Raw genomic sequence first — 20,728 nt, 5'->3', positions numbered from 1 at the left:
TGAACTTCAAATCGAATTTTACAAATTTTAATTTCATTTTAACTTTGATATTATTAAACAAATAACCTATGTGATCGTAGAATGATTAATTCTTACATTCATTTAATATATTGTTTTATTCAGCCAAACGCTGTTCGAGGGGCGTTTGCAAAAATAGAAACTGGCAACGAAAATTCAAATATCACGATTATTCCAATATACATGTATATGTTTTCATCGTGTATGATAAATGTAGTTGTATTCCATGTGTTGGTCGCAAACTAAGTTGGAGTTTTCCTTAAAAAATCGTTCAGTTTCATGGAGGAAATATAATACTTTGAAGACACGTAAATAAAGTATAAAGTTCATAATTTATTCTCTATATAAAAAATCGTTTCTAGTGAATTGCAAAAAAATTCCATAATCTTATAACAAGTAAAAAAAATATTTTGAAATGAAAATAGATAAATAGATAAACATCTGTTATAGAATATTATAATTATTGGATAGAATAGAATAGAATCAAGAAATAATTTATTTACAAATGAATAAGATTATATCGCATACAAAAATACAATGAACAAATAAATCGTTAAAATACATAAAATTTCATGATAATAGTCTCGTTTGATTAAAAGATAGAAGAAGAAGGAAAAAGAAGGGAAAAACTGAATTGATCTCCGGAACTACGGGGGCTGATGTCCCTTGCTTCCACCATTATCTCTACAGCGCTGTTCCACGATGGTGATTGCTATTAGGCCTAGTATTCTGCATCATGTTGCGTTACGCTGTGATAGATACACGTCCACTTTAAGTGCGACTTGTTGTAACATTACGCTATGATACGTTTTGCCTGTATTACCAACGTAAAAATAATCATGGTATTGCTAAATAAATAATTACAGGATGTAAGGATGTTCGTAGCGAAGCTATTTCCTTCTAATAGGACTATTTCTTGCTCATCGTTATGGATAATGTGCCGGTATTTTATAAATTGAATGAATTTTATGTATCCCTAGCGTGATTTTAAGCGACCGTTACTCTACTTAGACAGCCGTTGTAATTTTCACGCGAGCGATTAGCTTTCTACTCTGTTGCGGTAGCCTTTTAACTTGAATTTGCCAACGAGCAGAAATTGAACCGGTTTCTGGGTTAAGAAACTGTGCGAATTGTATTTTTAAAGATTAAGGTTGAAATTTGGAATTATCTTAAATCTGACATTTTGAAATTTGAAGTTGAAGCAACTTTCATTTGTTGTTTGATCAAACTCGAAGATTGAATTATTTGCAGTAATATCGTCGAGGAAATTATTCCATAAAATGTTCGAATAATGAAACAAAAAAAAAAAAAAAAACGGACAAAGATATCTAACATTTTTTTCGTCACCTCTTATCCAAATCGCACATATCACTCCAATTTCTTTCTAAAATAACTGTTCTGCAATAAAAACGCGGATTAGACCTTGCGAACCAAACTTTAACAATCAGTGATAAGCTTGTTTGCTCGAAATTAAAGACTCTTAGCAACAGTTTTATAATGGAGACAAACGCCGAGGGTTCGAAGAAAAGAGAAAAGGAAAGATCTCGTCTCAAATAACGTTTAATTTTTTATTCTTTTTGTAGATCTTTGGAAGTGTTCGAGCAATATGGCGTAAAACATTCGGAGTTATTGAAAGCTCAAAGAACAGCCGGTGGTTCTGGATTAGGTGGTCCTTTGAGACATCAGAACTCCATACTCTTATGGCTCCGATGTGATATGGTAAGTGTTTCATTATATGTAATAATTAATAACTCGGAGCAATTATGTTTCACCCTTAAATGCATCTGGACAATTTAATTGAAAATTTAATTTAACTTATATGTTCTACGTATTTTATAACTTTTTTTCCAAGTAAAAGTACAAAAGCTATACATTTTTTATTCTCTGCAATAGGTAACAGTATAATGGATAAATAGACGAATAAATTATTTTTGTATAATTTTTTGATATGTAAGTAATTTTAATGTGTTTTCTTATATCTAGAAAAATCATGCATTTAAGGTTTAAGATAGAATTTCTAAAAGGATTATTCGATTATTATATGCTCGTATATAAAAGATTTATGATTGAATTATTTAAAAAAAAAATTCAGTTTGCAGGTAAGTGTATTTATAATTATCTAAATCAAATTTTAATATCATTTATGTTTCATCACGTTAAATTACCCTAACGTTTATTTTTTGTGTTAATTTAAATCCTACGATTTAGATCTAATCTCATCAAAAATCAACATTAGTCGAAATCACATTTTTTATCATTAAACTCTGATTTAATAATAAAATTTTATTCTTCCTTCGATTCGTTATTCTTTTGAAAATCATGGAAAGAGAGGGAAGATGTGAACCGGCCGTTTTCAAGGCTGCACGAAGCGATCGTACCAAGTTTCATAACATTGTGCTATTTGATAAACGATAAATTTTATCGGTCGACCATTAAGCTTCGACGTGCCGTTAACGCGCGCGGTCCAACTATAGATAATTCGTCCATTGAGTTTTCATTCGTTCTGAGATTATATTGTCGTGACGCTTAGAACTACAATCGCGCGTTTGCTCTCTTTCCTTCGATAATCCATAAATTTTATCTCGAACCACAATGATGCGTGATTAGGTTGCCGTGGGATTTTACGCCGGAAAACCGTCAGGAGGAAAATCAAAAAATAAGATTGATCGAAGTTTAGAAAACTCATATCTGGAGCCAAAGATGATTTTATATCTTTCTTTAACTCCAAAATTCTTTACGGTTTGTCTACGTGGAAATTAGGTAAATTCGTATATTTCCTATTGGATTGAATATCACGTGGTCGATTTTAAATATTAGTATGTTACGTATGTATTCTATTATTTATTATTATTATGTTAGCATAAATTACTATATTATAATATAGAAAACATAGAATGACATTCGTGTAAGTTTTAAAAATAATACAATAGTAAGTTCTTTATCTTGTAAATATAAATGCACTTTTTTATGTATTTTAATTCGTTTGAATTTCGTTGTTAGACTTTGTTCTACATATTTTGTTGCAAGATCGTCGCACTGTGAATTTATATCGTTATAATATAAATAAAGCAATATCTGGTTGTACTGAAAACTTAATCATCATTGAATGGGAACTGCGGTAGCTGATAACTTAAGCCTCAAGTGACGTATTGGAGGTCATGTCTAAATTAAAAATAATTGTAGTACGTTCCTATAACATCGTTTATGTTTCTTGATAAACGATAAATTTTATCAGGTTTCCCGGTACTTTAGTATTTGGTTAACAGTTCTGTTAGGCACATCAAACGCACCATCGGCTGCGTTATCGTTAATACCTCATTCCGTCTTTCAAATACAAATATCGTAATTGAAGAATTTTGAACCTGTGTAACTGATGCGATAGCTAGGTGTGTTAATTTTTAACTGTTCAAAAGTCTTTCTCGCCGAACATTTAATCCTAACTTTTTGATACGTTCATTGTAATTTAAATTGTAATTCATTTCAGTAATGCTCGAATTTTTGAATTTGATATTAGAAAGAATCTTTAAATCGCAGCAAGAACGTGGAACGTCACTCGTGAGAATTTAATAATTTTTATTAAATCGTCAGTGCGAGATTTTTTATTTCTGTATCTCTCTCTTTTTCTTTTTTATTTGAGTATATTTTCGTTTGAGATAGCGAAAGACCATGAACGTAATAGATTTATTGCGTGCGCTGACATTTCAGACAGTATCGCGTGTGTCTTCGGCTTAACTTTAGTGATTTGTAAAGTTTTCAATGTGGCTGGCGTTTGCAATCAAGCTTATTTTTTTTTACATAAAATAGCAGGGTTTAGAAATGATATCCTGAGCGTCGGGTTTATTACATCGTTTCCTTGGAACTATTTGTATTATACCTTGGAGAAAAATTGCCAGATCGGTGAATACTTTTCCTAGAATCAATTTTTGCGTACGCGATTATAGCCTTTCTAGCGTAGGACTTATCATGAGCAGGTAATTTATTCTGAAAAATTACAAAACACGAGGGAAACAACATTTTCTCTATAAAATCGACCTTCGTGACTCGAAACATGGTCAAAATTTTTTGATAAAACTTTTCCCGTGGCAATTTGCCTTATAGCGTATACATGTACAGTGTCAGATTTTTATTCATTCTTTTATTAATTTCTTTTTACTCTTAAATTCACCAAGTATGTAATATCATAAATATTCCGATCACCATTTTTCTATCATTTCATCAATTTTCTTAAAATTCACATTTGTTAAAGATCAAATTACTAATTAAAAAGATAGGCAACTGAGAAACGGTGTGGTGTTCTGGTTAAAAGACAGGTAGAGAATAATATGTTTGCTTATTAGAAATCGTTAATTAAAAAGCGGTTGAATTTATGAAACGATCTAATACTATCACAAAATTCACAAAACGAGACGATGATTTATCACGTACATGTACAAAAGTTTCTATGTACATATATAATAATAGATGCTATCCTTTAATTCCATCTGATGGTCCAAATTTTTTTTCTACAAATATTTCACTTTTCAATAAATCGGTCGGGCAGTAACTTTTCGAGGTCTCAATCCAGCCTCGTTACACGGAAACTGTCTGCGGTTACATAACTATCTGCTCGTGGTGGCGACTGTCACGGGGTTAAAATTTGCAGAATTCATTGACACGAATAGCTGAGCGTTAGAAACTGGCGTATTCCAGATACCAGTGCGGTGTCCGTACTGTGATTTCTAAATCGGAAGTCTATCCATCGGCCTTGCGTACTGCAATCGTAACATAGCAGTTCGTTTAATAATTTCTTTTGACCGGGGAGCAAGAGACAGGAGAAGGAGAGGGAGAGAGATTGGAGCAAATCAGAACTTTCCCTGAAGGGGTCGTTGAGTAACACATCTAGATAGACGTGTGCGAATAGGTGAAAAATTGAGTAATAATCGTTGCACTCCTGTTTCACTTGCGCTATCGTTACCAGCCTCGAATGGGTTAGTACCTGTGGAATGTCGTTTTTAAAGACAAAACTCCAGTTTCTTCGGTGCATCATATTTAATTAAAGCAACTTCTTTGTGATTCTGTGCACTTTTTGAACGATTAGTTGGTTTCGTTATTGCAGATTTGTAAGAATTATTGGTTCTAGATTTCAATAATTCTTGCAATGTAGCTGTTGCAATTTTTTTATTTATAGTATTTTTTAAAATACTTTGTTGGCCCCATTTAAATTTATGTTTCCAGTAACTTCGGCAGTATCTTCTCCAAATGAAATTTCATCCAAAAGAATTATACAAACATCCTGATCTTTTATACAAGTCTACAATGGGATTCTCATGTTTTTATTTGAAATCTACTGAACACGTTATTAAATATACATCAAATCTGATCATTTCCATTCGGCCATTCTGATTCTTTGGAAACGCCGAGGGAACGTGTTTTAGTATGAGAAAGACCTTGGTTTTGTTTTAACGTTGCTCTATTTTTTCTTCTTCTTTCTTTCCTTTGCATTTTTATGGATTGCTCGTAGTCGTAGATTTTATGTTACGAAGTTTTATGAAGTACTACCCGTGTCTACGTACTTCGAGATTTTATGCTCGCCAAACTTTATTCGTTTCGCGATAGATTCCGGTTTTATTATTTGCAGATTTCAAATGTGCCTTAGAAATTAGACGAAAATGAATTTGATTACCTATTAAGCATCAAGTAGAAAATTTCAAATCTGATGTTGATTGAATATTTGACGTCGATTATCAAATATCAAGTAGCAGGAACACAAGCAACTGTGAATATCTAAAAATCAGATCCGATAAAATATCGGTTTCTGACTAAACATTTTTCAAACAATAACTTCCTCTTCTAAAATATCGTATTACAATAATAATTTCTACGATAATATATATAATCTATAAAATAATATTTTTAAAAGCAAAAGAGAGAAAACGTCCCTCTAAGATCTCTGTTTTCACACCAGCAGCAGCTGGTCGTTTTCTCTACATTGACGCGCATGAAATCAGAATAGGAATTCCGAGCGCTGCCTAGCCGGTACGAAGAAATCGTGAAGTTTTGAAGCAGAGAGATGTATCATTAGAGATGTACGTCATACCGATTCCTTTCACCCCTTTCTACGCGGTTCATCTTCTTGGAGAAGCGTTCTACGAGAGGCTCTTCTCATTCGTTCTGGGGCAAAACGTCCGACTGAACTTTCCCTGAAAGAGACACGATCGTTAAGTAACGGCGCTCGACTAACGCCGCTCGTCCACGGATCGCTGAGCTGCGTTTAGCGAGCCAGCTGCGCTGGAATGCTGAATTTTTCTGTCCCGATCGAAAGACCTCTCTCCCTTCCATCAGCTATCCGCCATTCACATACACCTTCGTTGCTGGGTGAGTGAGAGGCGATATCGATTTGCTTTTCCCGTTATTGACCTCGGTTAAGTCCGATAGGATTGCCGATCCGACCGTAAACCGTGTCATCCCGAAATTTCGTGTTTTCTGTGGATTAAATTAGATTTAGCTGAGATTCTTGCGAACCATGATTTTTCTTTCCCTGGTGAAAGGATGGATAGTTAAAGGAAACGATCATTTGCAATTGGGTTATTTGGGTCTTTCGAGTACTATGATAATCAGGCACAGTTTTAATATTAGTAGACCGCGGTTGTATTTATGAGAAGCGTAATACTTATTCGTTATAATATTTTAAGGGTAAGACAAATTTCTGTCTAGGTCTCATTTTCTAGAATTTTATACGTGAAAATATGAAATTGCATTAGCATTGAATTTTATAATATTTTAGCTTTCCTATAAAAGAGAGGGAACGTGATGTAAGTCGTGTCTTTCCCCTGTGAAAAATGGGATTGCGGAATATCAAGCAACTATAAAAGCTACACAGCTACCTAACCTAGAATTTAAAAGAGAAGTTAAACTGACAACTCGAAACTACAGCAAAGTATATTCGAATATTAAAAAATGAATTGTTTTTATTAAAGGACAAAGACATTAGAGCTTTGTGCCAAGTACAAATATAAATAACGGCAGATATGTTACACGTCGGTGTAAATATAGCTGTACAGAAACGTCGATAGAAATAGTACTCGTACAGACGAAGTTCCGTGTATTTTGTGTTGGTTTCGTGATAGTTGCTTGCTCACTTCGTACCAACGACGATCAATTACGTTCGTTCTCGAATGTGCGTCACTGGATCGGTTTCATAGGGTATCTTACAGCATTTTGCGTTCGTCCGGTGTAGAAGGGTCGCTTGAAAATAAGGAGGGAAGTTTTATGTACGAGGGACATATTTATGACATCTCTGTCTCCCGTTGAAATTAAAGATTTCTCAACGAAACTTGTCGGCTCCCTATAGCGTGGATAATATGAACATGCGTGAAGAACGCGTAAAACGTGTAACTGAATTCATCGTGGAAAAAAGAAAAAAGAAAAAAAGAAAAGAAAAAGACCACGAATCGAAGAAACGGTTAATTCAGCATAGTTCCTTCGAAGAATTTTTTTCTTTTATGTGTCGAGATTGATAGCCTGTTCCGATTTGAAAGGGTTAAGGGAAACGTATATTAGCTCGTGAGACGTTAATGGTTGGTATAATTGATTATGGAGACTCGCCGATAAATTACTTTTTTGGATTTAAGAGAGATTTAAGGAAGATAGATTTGGCGATTTGTGAATAGTTCGTGATTTAATTTATATAACAAGAGGGAACAAGAGGCTTGGACTAATTGTAATTGATCACGATCCGGGTATCGAGAAATAGAGCGAGCTTCTCTCGCTGATTCTTATGAGATTCTGCATAATTTAATTTCAAGCGAAACTACGTTTTACATAATTATAGCAGTTAATATTATGATAACGAAGAAGGAAAATTTATTAAAATTCTAAAAGCTAACATGAAATTTAGTTGAAAAGATTTTTACGAAAACTCAAAATAACGTATCGCTGTTATTTATGCAGAGACGAAGTACATATTATTTTTAAAAAATGTTAAGCCCTGAAATAATATATTGTATTTTATATCGAATATACTGTTTTCAATAATATGATCAGCTGTCTCGTAGAGTCAGTCACGGAAGCAATTTGTCGATGTGGATGAGTCTGCGTTGAGGAACAAGAGGGAAATGGGTCGGATTAAAATAAAAGCCTGACTAAGTCCACCCACGCTGATGGTCTAGCTATCGTATGGGATTCTCGAGAATTAGAGCGGACAGTTACATGTTGCTCGAAATTCGCAGATGGAAAGCACGATTATTTGCAAATTGCGAGTGAATTCGTCAGGAACGCGAGAACATAAAATTTATTCAATTACAAAGAGAGAATGTAAAATGTATTACTATTTGAATTATAGGAAAATTTCCATATTAGTTTTACAATAAAAGATATTTATTTACGCTATCTTTACTTTAATCTATTAACCAGACAATGTAATTGTATCAAAAAGAAGCTTTATCTTTATTTATGTTTATTCTATCATTGATCTTTTAATTGTGTTTTTAATTAAGACATCGTCTAATTTCCTACCGTATCTGATCGTTCTACAACTTCGATTAGTTCCTTGCAGCACTACAATATGACGAAATTACATTTTCTTTAATACTTTGTTGTTTAAATTTTTTATAAATTTTAAATAATTAAAAAAAGGTAGTAAATAACATTTTTGTTATATAGAGGACTGTTTTCCATTTATGTTTTACGAGAATTGCGTTGAACGTTTCAAATAATTTTAACGTATCTAGAAACGTTCATTTTCTACCATAGCTTTGTCCAAGATTTGATATGTATTCGCTTCGATTTACCGCTACGAACCACGAGTTTCCTTCCGCCGACGAAGGGGAAAGAGAGTGACGAGAGAGCGTGCTCTCTCACGCGTCTCTCCGCGAGAACGTTTTTGCACCTTCGCGAATCCCTCGACAACGGAGGATGAGAAAAGGGAACCAGTCCCGGTAGCTAATTCATGGAACAGATACTAATTATTACGGGAAGCATAAGTGCGTTTAAGTGTGTGTAAACGCGAGCTTCTGCGATTCTCAATGTATTTATTCCATTCATTTTGTGGAACTTCCTTTGTCAAAAATGATTTTTATTGACAGATTAAGATTAGTCTTACAATTTATATAACGCTGCATTTTTATATTAAAACGTTTGGCACGTCTTGTATCACTTTTACATGATTTTCACTTCCTTCGAGCAAATTGTTTAAAATTGAACGAGTATTACGTTTGTGTGTTCAATACGCATTGTGTATAACGTTTAACAGGGATTTAATAAAAGAAAGAGACAATGTTTGAATCTGGTTGGATCGATTCGTGGAATTTACGCACTCGCGTGTAAATTATGCACTCGATAAAATGTAACTTGTTCTATTTATGAAGAGATAAAAAGAACTCGTGTATTTTCTGCAGATTTCGCTGTAAAAGTTTTATCTTATCCTTTTAGTGGGATCGTCGATTAAATTTGTCAGAAGTATTTGCCGTTCGTCAATAACTTCCATGCTGTTATTGATAATTGTTTATTTACGGAATTATCGGCGATTTACAGTCTATTTTTATTTTATTTTCTTACACGCGTACGTACGTTGCAACGTGTGAATTTGTGGTTTTTCACCGCAACTCTGCGTATACTGTGTAAGTTCACGGTCGTGTTGCAACGTAGTAAACATTTTAATATTTCCTTATTGCGATACGAACGCAGTTACAACGTTGTTCGTTTAAACGTACAAAGCAGAATTCGTTGCACGTCGAGAAATTTAGTAGCAAAGTAGCCTTATAAACATTTTTTTATAGTTTTATGTTGATCGAACGTTTTATTCATTATTAGATAAAAAATATGGCATCACCTGAAAATTTCTAACGATACGTAATTTTATTATATTATTAATATAGATGTTATCAAAAAAGATATTTAAATCGTACGTGAAATAATGGGTTTTCGAAAAGAAATGATCAATTCCATACACCGTTCCAGATTAAAAATTCTGTTTTAATTAATCTATTCTTTAATATATTCATACTATAGACGCTAGTGAATTATATAAACTTTTATGCAATTTCATAATGTTTTTTCGAATTATTTTGCATAATGTGTATATAAGCGCTCTTTATTAGATGGAAGTTTCATGTTAATCATTTTTTATCGGATCCGTATCGTGATTATCGTATAGTTAGAATTATCATGAAAATTATTACTTTCTGAGAAAGATCCATGAATATTATTTGAAGAAAATAAGAAGAAAATCAACGGTGGTTAAATCCAAATAAATATCCTAAGAAGTTCCTCGCATTTTATTTCACAATTGAAAAACATTATATTTTATTAAAGTACTTGTTATATATTTTCTTTATCATAAGTGATGAAGGAAAATAGGAGAAAGATACTCGAACATACTCTAAACAAAAAGAATTCCATGTATAACTTTTTCTTTTCTCACATAATTCATCACATTTATCTCGACGAGCGCTTGTCGAATAAAAGAAAGACTACAAACAACTCGTTTGTTCCAACAATAAATTGCTATATCATATTCGTGCGCGTAACACGAATTGTTTCTTTGGTCTTCTACTTCTATTCGTACTTAGTAGCGCCGCAATATCGCGGATTGTTATCGCAATACCCGGTACGCCATGGCGAGCTCGGTCTGATTTGAATCGTTGCAACTTCACTTTCTCGCCTTCCCTCCTTCTTTCGCCGGGTTACGCTTACCTAGCCGCACAATGAGCACGTGAATGTATCCGCGTTTTTACGTGGCGGTCGCGGAGGCGCGCACGCGTCCGTGTGTACGAGGCTTTACGAGCGACGTGGTTGCATCGTAGTACGCGACCGGCTGAATGCACCTCGTAGTAGTAGTAGCCTGCGTGCGTCGGCCGCGTTATTTTTATGAATGACTTGCCGGCAACGTAATCCAACGTGCAACTACGACGACGTACAGGGACGGATCTAGCCACGTTGCGTTTTGTAGACACTGCGATTTCTTTCATTTCTTTTACCGAAATGAAAATGAGCTTATCGTCTTTCCCGTTTGCTAATACTTTTATATGTATTGCTCTTCGGAGCATTGTCTATTATTTTTATAGCTTAGGTTTATAGTTATAGCCTTGACGATCGAATATATTCTTCAGTTCTCATGACGCACTTCAAGTACCATATTGAATCAGTAATTTAATTTACGCTATAAAAAGAAATAACTTTGCATTGCGAGGCTTACAATAACGACAACAATGTTAATGCGATAGAGTTCAAATTGAAAATTGGAAACTTTGTCACAAACTTTTCTGTCACGTTAAATTAAAAAAAGAAACGAAAGAAGAGATCCAACACTGTCTAATAAAACATACCAACAGAGTTTCGTTTTCATGTTACAACCTACACCATCCATTAAAACATATTTATAGAAGCGTATCTGGTGTATAAGAAGGCGTGCAAAAATTCAAGGCTTCAGATTTCGAGTCTGATCGACGGTTTTTTTCTCTGTCGACTGGCTTGTAACTCCAGAAACGCGAATATCAAGTATCCTCGATGATTCAACAGAACTGAACGATCTAAAAAGCAATTAACAATGGAATTTTCGTACATTATCAATTGGCCGGGGTAGCTTTCTGCGTATTTCATGTTTACTCATACAGATTGTAAGGAATCACGATAGAAGATAGTGTTACACGGGCACAGCCATTTATCGTCGTCCTTGTAAAATCAACGATCACAAAAATATCCGATAATTCCGTTTCTTAAGATCTTCGTTCCACTAGATCATCCGTTGACGAAACAGCCTAGATTAAGTGCTCTTTCTTTGATATTTAACTTGAAACAAGTCCTCGAATTAATTGATTCCACTTCTTTTTTTTTTTTTTTTGAGTTAATAGTGATTTCTCGTGAGTATGAAATTTGTTTTTTCATTTCATAAGATGTTTATTATTCGTAGATATGTAGGTTAACAAGATCGTAAAGCGTTGGTATACGCTTCACGGAGGCAGAAATGACGATAACAAAATCGATTTCTAGCAATGAAGCATTTTTCGTGTCAATAGTACGATAGTACGTGCAACGTCGTTGATTGATTTTTATCTGTGTAAATATTGACAATTTTTTTTTTTACTATTGAAATATGATTGCGTACTGTGAATCTTTAGAAATTTTATTAAGTTTCGTTCAAAATGGTATTTTCGTAAGTTAGTTATAAAATAAAATTATGTTAGAAATTAAAACATTTTACATCAAATTATTATGCGAACAATCGTTTTAATTTAATTAAGGTTCGTGCGTTCTATTAATTGACTTTCTTAACATCTATGCATCTTACAGAATAGTTCGTGACAAAGAGCAGTTAAAATATTATATTGTATCTCGTTGGAAGTTCATTGTGCTTAAGGTTACAAACTCATTCAGAGTTTAAATGCCATGACAATATTAATCGCTCTGTTTCCGTCTGGTACTAATTAAAATGATACTTTTTCCTGTCCAATTAATGAAGTCTTAAAATTACTTGATTCACAAGTTTATGGCTGCGTATGAGTAAGTTCATAAAGAAGTTTCTTTTATATTTAACGAAAAAAATTGTACTTTACATCGATTCCCTGTAGAAAATGTTCCGTTTGAAAAATCATAATGTTCTTCCTAATTTTCAGATTTTATCGTTACTAATGAATATCTTCTGCATAATGTGCGAAGTCTCGTAATAAGTATTCTCATAATAGCTATTCATTACGTTTAATACCATGAAGTCATTCATAACTTAGCGTTGCCACGAAATTAACCATTTCGTTTCTGTCTGGATAGAATTATATTTCGTTGGAGAAAATTACTGCAGCGTATAATATCGACTAAATTAAACAGTTGACGGTTTTAATATTCGTTTAAATTATTCATTGGCATTTTTTAATATAATATTCATAACTTTTTTATCCCTAATCTTCTATCATATTCATATTAAGTTCTATCATGAGTTTTAAGCCTAAACGTTCAAATCGGTATTGTATCTATTTTCAATTATCACGCAACAAAACTGTGTTTTAACATACTGATAGCATTCTCATCCGATTAAACATGTCGCGTATAGTTAAAAAGCATGTTCACTGTCAACGCTCAAAACCTGCTAGCGTATTAAGTAAAAGAAAAGTTTATCTTCAACTCTACCGTATCACAAAGCGAACCATTCATACACCAACATTCCTTGTATCTTCCAATGCTGCTAATCATTCCGCCGAAGCGTTCTCCAAAGAAACAAAAAACGCATATAACCAAAAAAAAAAGTTGGTGGTTTCGTCAAAAGCAGGGACGCCGTTTTGATATTCTCGGTTGGCATCGAGGAAGAGGCGCGTTAATAGTTATCACGAAGGCATTATCGCGAGAAGCCAGCCCAGCGAATCTTATTCCTCGAGGCGAAAAGGGGGAAGGCCGCTTCCTGTTATCCGTTCCCCAGGACTCGAGCGAGAGAGATAGTTGGGAAAAGGGTCATCGGATGGCCCTGAGCTCGGGGTCACCCGTCTCGGAGGATGTCTGGGCGTTAATTAAAATGTGCCGCGCATCTGGCGATGCCACGCCGACTTCGACCGCCAACCACCTCTTTCCCCTTCTTCTTCTACATGCTTCTTCTTCTTCGCCATCGTGTTTCCTTTCGTTCCAACGTTCCCGCCATTTCCCTTTCTCTGCCAGTGGTAGAATGTTTGTTCGACCGACCATCGTCTCGTTCCTTCCTGACTCGAGGACTCTTCTTGCTCGCTCATTGCGTGCGATCGCACGCGAAGAGAATCGCAACTTTAAAGCTTTGAACGGGGGAATGCCACTTGGACGACAGCTGCCGCGTTTCGTGCACACGTATACGCGTTCCTGAGACACATGCCGAGGATGTGTCGTCACTTCCTGCGAACGACAGCTTGCACGAATCCGGGGGGTTCCACGTATTTTTGTCCGCGAACTCAGCGTCTCGATCGCTAATCAACGATAACGCTGGACCGTTAGTCATTCGAGGAAGCTGACCAATTCGGTGATAATTAAGACCTAGCTGGAGATTGATCGTGCAAACCATGTCAGTCCTTCGAGATTTTTGCCTTTGATGTACGGCTAGCGAGTATATGGCAAGTTGTTGGGGCTCGTGGTTCGGCTTTGAACAGGTTGTTGCACGGTGTTTAAACGAGGGAGCGCCTGGATGGGGCGTCGTTTACATGGGTGCTCGTATGTAGGTTAAGGGTTAACGGAGCATGAATGCGTATTTTGATGTTGTGGTTCCTTTCTCTTGTGTAATTGGAATAAGATTTTGGGAAAATGGGATTTTAGTGTGATACGTGTTATTTGGAATGGATATATTAATGAAGATATTCGTTAGTCAATGTTATTTACGTTTAATCATTTGTTGAGTTATCAAATGGAATAAAATAATTGTTTGTCTAGCTTACGTTAATTACGGCGTGGAATATTTTTTCTACGGAGTTGGTGTTCTATTTTATTTTGCTTTCATTTATGATTCGATTAAGTTACTTTCAAAAAACACGATTTATCAATGTACGTATTACATGTACGATATTAGCTAGTGAAATATAGAATACCATCGATAGTTTCACTTAAATATTTCACTCCCCAATATCGAGGCACCGGAACCGAGTAATCTTTTCATAAAAGTACATATCAGTAACACACATTATCTACGTTTGTAAAAATCCTCCCTGGCTTAACCCCGTGCCTCACGCTATCAAATCACATTCAGGGCGCGGACCATGAACCAAGTGCGATAAAGGCAAGTTATATCCACAGTAAATTTTTATGTTCTTTGCGATTACGGTTCTGATTCATGAAATCAACTATTTATGAAACACGTACAATCACAGTGGCGAAATGTAATTTATTTTTACGGCAGGTACAACATACGTGTTACAAACGCGCAAATGAAAAAATCAGCAATTAATAATTTCTATTGTAATATAATATTTTAGAAAAATTGAATATTGTGACTCATAGAAACAACAAATTCGCGTGGCAGCTAATTTGTTACCGCGTTAAAGAATGAAAATTACACGCAGCCGATCGATTTCATCGGAACAGTTCTCCTCTTTAACGTCGGTTACCACAGTTTCGATTGTTCATGCGCTAGAAGTGTTGTTTCCATATAAAATAAAATCTGCGGTGACACCACGTGAATACCACCTGTCGCTCCGTGTATATACGCGTTTGCTCGCTCCTGGTGATACGCAACGAGGATATGTTGTCACTTCCTGCCGGCGACGCGACGTCACGCCCTCGCAAACTACCGGTTTTATTTTAGCGACACTGGGTATTTGTCACACTGTGCCGGCGCACGTAACCGCTCCGTGGTACAAAGTGCTTGCTAATATGGACGCTATGACTGCTTGGTGCGTTCATTCAGAAAATGCATCGTTTAAATTGGAGGTCAACTCTTTCTGCGTTACGAACGTTATCGAAATACATATATATAAATTTCGATAAGTTGTTTAGCCACTTTCAAGTCGTACGTCACGAGTTTCGAAAAATTATGTATCATATAGTACAAATTCATTTATCGGACTAATATATTTTCTGTATCTTAACAAAATGATATACAAGTGGTTTCATAGCCACTATATCTTTTTAATAATATTGCGTTTATGCAACTTTCATACATTATTCTCGGAAAAGATGCACCGCAGATTATTTGAATATTGTGTAATAAAGGAGGGTTGCAGCTCGACAAATATTGAGAGACACTGGTCTATGACATCCCTCTACTCCATTATGCACACTTTGATCATAACTTTTCGCTCGATTCCTTGTGCTCTTTCACAGGCAGAGAAAAAATACGTTTCGGCCGCTCGTTTCCTCTGTCGCAGGAGCGTTTCATTGGACGTGGACCGCTCTTAACACCCGTAAATACAGGGCCGTAAATATACGTCAGGACGTATATTAAACTCGTGTCATGTGCTTCTTCGGCGATGTCGTTTTACGCGGTCGTCGTCAGAAAGTCTGAGAAACGTCGCTTATTTTTGCAATCAACTTCTCAGTGAAGTTACGACGGCGACAAAGAAATTACGACGATAGAGACACGAAGCGGATACGAAAGATCTCAAAGAAGCTTTAACGACGCGTTTGTAGATGATATGTAGAAGGATCTCATTTGCATGATCTCAATGTCGGTGATTTCTGGAATGATATTTGTTAGAATCTGATACGTGTATTAGATTAGATTGTACCAGCGATATGTAGTTTCGATATCTTTGCTACATCTTCTAATATGATACAAATGATACAATGTTTTTTTTAACGAGGTAATCTTTCTTAATTTTTTGAAGTTATAACTTCGATACCATCATTTGCCTAATTTGCAAGTTTCTTGGAATTCTTCTTCTATTTATTACGAATTAGGTTTCTTCTTATATGTTGAAAATAATTATTTACATTATCAATATCGATGTTTTTTTGTAGTAGAGAAAATTCCACGAAACAAGCACATAATTTTTGTCATGGCAATTTGCCTGAGCAACGTCCAGCGAGAAACCATTCGAGCTGTCCAAAGTTCTAGTTCGAGCGACTGGACCAACGACCACATGGATCTTCTGACGAATTACAGAGAACTTTGGGCGACTGAGTGATCGTTTGCGCCACTTTATCGCGGTTTCTTGGAGAATCATCCCGGAAATAGTGTTCTCGACAAGCATACCTCAAAATCCGGGAAGCGGACGATAGGGAAATCAACGTGTGTCCGCGCTACGAAACGAGAGATTTTGCTTGCGTTTCGCTTTGAAAATCGGGCGTGAAAGGCGCCTCTTAAATATAGATCAGCCTCCCACGAGGAACGAATGCGCGAACGAGCTCTTAAAGCGGACTGCGTTACTATTAATAAAGCAATTATAAGGGCTACGACCGGCGTCGTTTCTTCGACGCTCATGAACCTGTTACTTTCGATCTGACGTCTCCATTAAAGCTTTTAGTCTGCTAATGGAGATGGCTAGTTTAGCGATCCCCTTTTATTCGCTGGTCCTTTACGAATTGGATGGAAACGTAGTTTTAGATTATGGGACAGCAGAGTAGTTACGGTTTTGGATATCAAAATGAACGTAAATTATGTGAAACGAATTGCCGGGGTTGCTGTGATAATATGGCCATAAAGAAAGACATATTTGGTTAATCTCTTAAGGTGTCGTCTCTCCGAAATTCAAAATTAATAGAAAAATATCAGATATCAGATTAAAATACGAAGATTCTTCTGTTCGATATCTGATTCCAATTAATTTTACAGCGTGAATTGTAATTTGATTTAAGTCTATGATTTGGCTATGATTAGATGATGACAATGTAATTTGGGTTTTGTTACAGCTTTATAACTGGTTCTATGATTTATTTATTTATAATTATTGAAGTCGTTTCATGATTACGTAGTGTAACATTATATAGATTCTGCTTTTATTCCAATGTTGACTTTCAGCTTATGTTAAAGAAGTTTATATAATTTGAAAATTGTTCTACTACAGAATATGTAGGGACCTCCTTATATAAATATAACATTTCTCTCTGCTGTTACTTATTTCTTTCATCGGTATTTACTGCACTTATTGAACTTTCCAGCGTAAATAATTGCCACTCAATTAGACGTCGTAACTCAGAGAAAGTAGCCGTAAATTGCGTAACCGATAGTCCAGGATAAATAGCATAGAAATTATTTGATACACGATCGTTCTTGCATTACGTATCTGATTTCTCGAAATATTTGAATTTTGCGAAATAACTTGATCAGTGTTCTATTTAGTCGTTTGAAATAACGAAGTGTCAGCTTCCACTCGTCTAGACTTCTACACGCGTCGTTTAACTCATGCGAAATCTATTTGTCCATTACCCTGTTAGTTGTGCCAAATGATGAGTAATCATAATGTTGTATTTGAAATATTACTTTTTAGTTTGTCGTCTATTGTTTTCCATAATCCCTTTATAAACAATGTTATAAGTATTATATTGCATTCTGAGGCTTTCTCCTTGATTTATTGTATTTTGCAATGAAATATTGCTAGTATCTATTTTTACAAATTAACGTTCAACCATTCTACCTATAAGTTTCTTCAAAATATTAATTTTATATCTTTAGCAATTTTCAAAAAAAAAAAAAAAAAAAAAAATAAAATAAAATAAAATAAAATAAAATATTACTAGTATTAAGTCTACAGAGCAACGTTCAACTATGCTAAAATTTATAAACATAAATTTCTTCGAAGTATTTAATATTTCGTACCTTCAGCAGCTTTTACGATGAATTTTTTTTTCGAAACTCATAAGCATTCACTGATGACAATAACATCTAACCGTAAATATAATTTAAATTTAATTTTTGAAATTTTAATATATATATAAGTAATAAACAATTATAATAACCATTTCATTTACGTTAGTTCATTTCATTCGCGTATATTTTCCTTTTACGTTTCACCCTGTCTCGCAATTTATTCTTTGCCAACATATCAACTCCGTACCAGTACCAATATCAGTTACATTGATCATCCAGCCAATCCCAGTAATACTACACTAACAAAACGCGGCCATATTACCTCGATATAACAAAACTGCCAACTATGTACGAGTATCGATTCCCCATCCATCTTGAAGTAAAGCAGAAAAGAGGAGAAAAAGGGGGAGCGGACACAACAGAAGGAAAAGCAACGAAGAAAAGGGACCGATGAAACTCTCATCCGTTCCCATGGTGCGTTTCGCTTTCACTTTCATGAGTTCTCGCGATGCGAATTCGACTGTTGAATAAAAAGCTCCTTGCCTTCGAGTCGTGTGTTCCCTTCTCCCCTGCGTTTCTCTGGCCTTCGAGCAAGACTTGACGGAAATACCATACAAGCCGTGCCATCTAAAATCACCGGTGGCTGTTAGATACTGACTGACGAGGTACACGAGCAATAAAATCCAGAAGAAGATGGAACAAGTGACACCTAGCTGCGGGAAAGAGCATCGATTTCGCCGGTCGCGACGCGTTCGTCCAGATTGGATTTCGATTTTCTCTTGGCTACGATACCAGACACTCTACTCGATGACCTATATTTCTATCACTCGACGGGATACCCTGTCAATTGACAGGAAATCGAACGATCTGACGCGGAGCTGCCGCCATTTTGCGAGCTCTGTAATTGATTCGACGTCGCGACGCGACGCTGAATGGGAACACGTGTCACGTGGACGGGATGATTTCTGGCTTTGGTACGCGATAAATATGCTGAGATTGATGATCGTCTAGGTTTCTGGCTTTTGGAGAAATTCCATGAAATGTTAGTAGCTTTCTCTTCAAATCGAACAAGGAAAATTATGTAAGCAGCATATATATCACAAAGGTCAACGTATATTTTATAAAGAGGGCATTTTTATTGAGATACGGTACATATAAAGTGGTGTAATAACGCAAAATGATTGTACAACAGAATAATTCCACCATTAAAACGCTTAAATACGAAGTACTAAATTATTTATTAGCGCAACGGTATCATATTAATTGCACAATATTATCTTAAATAACATGCGATTAAATTCGAAATGATCTCATAAATTTGGTCCAGAGTGCGTAAGGAAATTTATTTTCTGTACGGTCAAGTAACTTTCACTTTTACCGCGGCAGAAGTTCATGAATTCTACCGTATCGGGTAAAACTCTTCGAAAAGCGAATACTATCGACGAGTTCTTTGACGTTAAAAATTGTACGCTTGATCTATTGCTGTTTCATAGCACGACCATAATTCGTCACGTTGAAACAGAAACAGCGAGTTTAATTCTCGTCGCACGATTATCATATCGGCAAGGTGGAGGATTACGCGCGGTAGCAAAACGTCTTTCTCGCGATCGAACGTCCATTATAGAATCGCTGACGGTGATTAGAATTGGATTTCGAGACGTGCTTGTCGATTGCAAGTTTTCGAACCAACAGGAATTTCGAGTTACAATTCCCCCGCCCCCCAATGTTTGTATATTTATAGTTAAAAGTTATTCTAATTCTAATAATGTTAGTTTCGTAAAGACGAAAGATATTTTCAATTAATTGTTGTATATTAGATTTATTATAGAACGTGAAATGTATTAAAAATTTAGTTTCTTTTAAATAATTTCTTTTCTTGATTAATTGGAGACTAATTAAGATTTTATGTTCTTAGTTTCATTGCACGATGTTTAAATTCTTCGTTTGACAAACGTGATTCATTTTTATCAGTAACTTTTCAAAATGAACTGTTTTAAGACAATCTTTGAAAACTATTCAAATGTATGCACAAGGTGTTTCTGTAATCAAGCTACAATTGAAGAGAGAATGATTCTACTTGAGAATCATATAATTTTCCTATCGACGCGTTTCCCATTCCAGAAAATCGAGTTTAAATTAAATCTTTTAAAACTTCCTCATTCGTTCAAACCATTTTATCCCTATTCTCTTTCTAACCATTCGCTAACCGACGTCGTTTTTTCGCTCTTTTAAATTACGGCTGAAACAGCCGTGACTGTACTTGACCTACAGCAAGGACCACGATGCGAGATAACCGCAATAATTCATCGTCGCAATTTTGATAACTCAATTTACATCGAGATTGGAATAAAGGTGCAGCTCGAATGAAATCGTTGAAAACGAACCGCTGGTTAATTTCACTACGTTCCAACAGGTTGGGTGGAGCATAACTAACATAGTCGTTCTTGCGGCGATCGTGGTAATTGCGCCATTTTATCGGCTGTCCCCCTCGATGCTGTAAACGGGGTTGGGCATTTAACTACCTTCTATACGTAGAGAAAATAACCG

General features: G+C 35.4%; 1 protein-coding gene across 3 annotated transcripts in view; it reads left to right on the top strand.

Moving 5' to 3' along the window:
• LOC139994573 (tRNA dimethylallyltransferase) overlaps window positions 1-20,728 on the top strand; it is a 117,534-nt gene that overhangs the window by 68,481 nt on the left and 28,325 nt on the right. For all 3 annotated transcript variants that reach the window (XR_011801673.1, XM_072017376.1, XM_072017377.1), the window contains exon 4: window positions 1,602-1,737. Coding sequence is in view for 2 of the 3 variants with exons in the window: in XM_072017376.1 (XP_071873477.1) it covers window positions 1,602-1,737 (136 nt within the window). In the remaining variant the exon portion in view is untranslated. The remainder of the gene's footprint in view (window positions 1-1,601; window positions 1,738-20,728) is intronic.

This window comes from Bombus fervidus, chromosome 14 (assembly GCF_041682495.2).
Source record: "Bombus fervidus isolate BK054 chromosome 14, iyBomFerv1, whole genome shotgun sequence".
NCBI lineage: Eukaryota > Metazoa > Arthropoda > Insecta > Hymenoptera > Apidae > Bombus > Bombus fervidus.
This window is presented reverse-complemented; position numbering and strand designations above follow the sequence as displayed.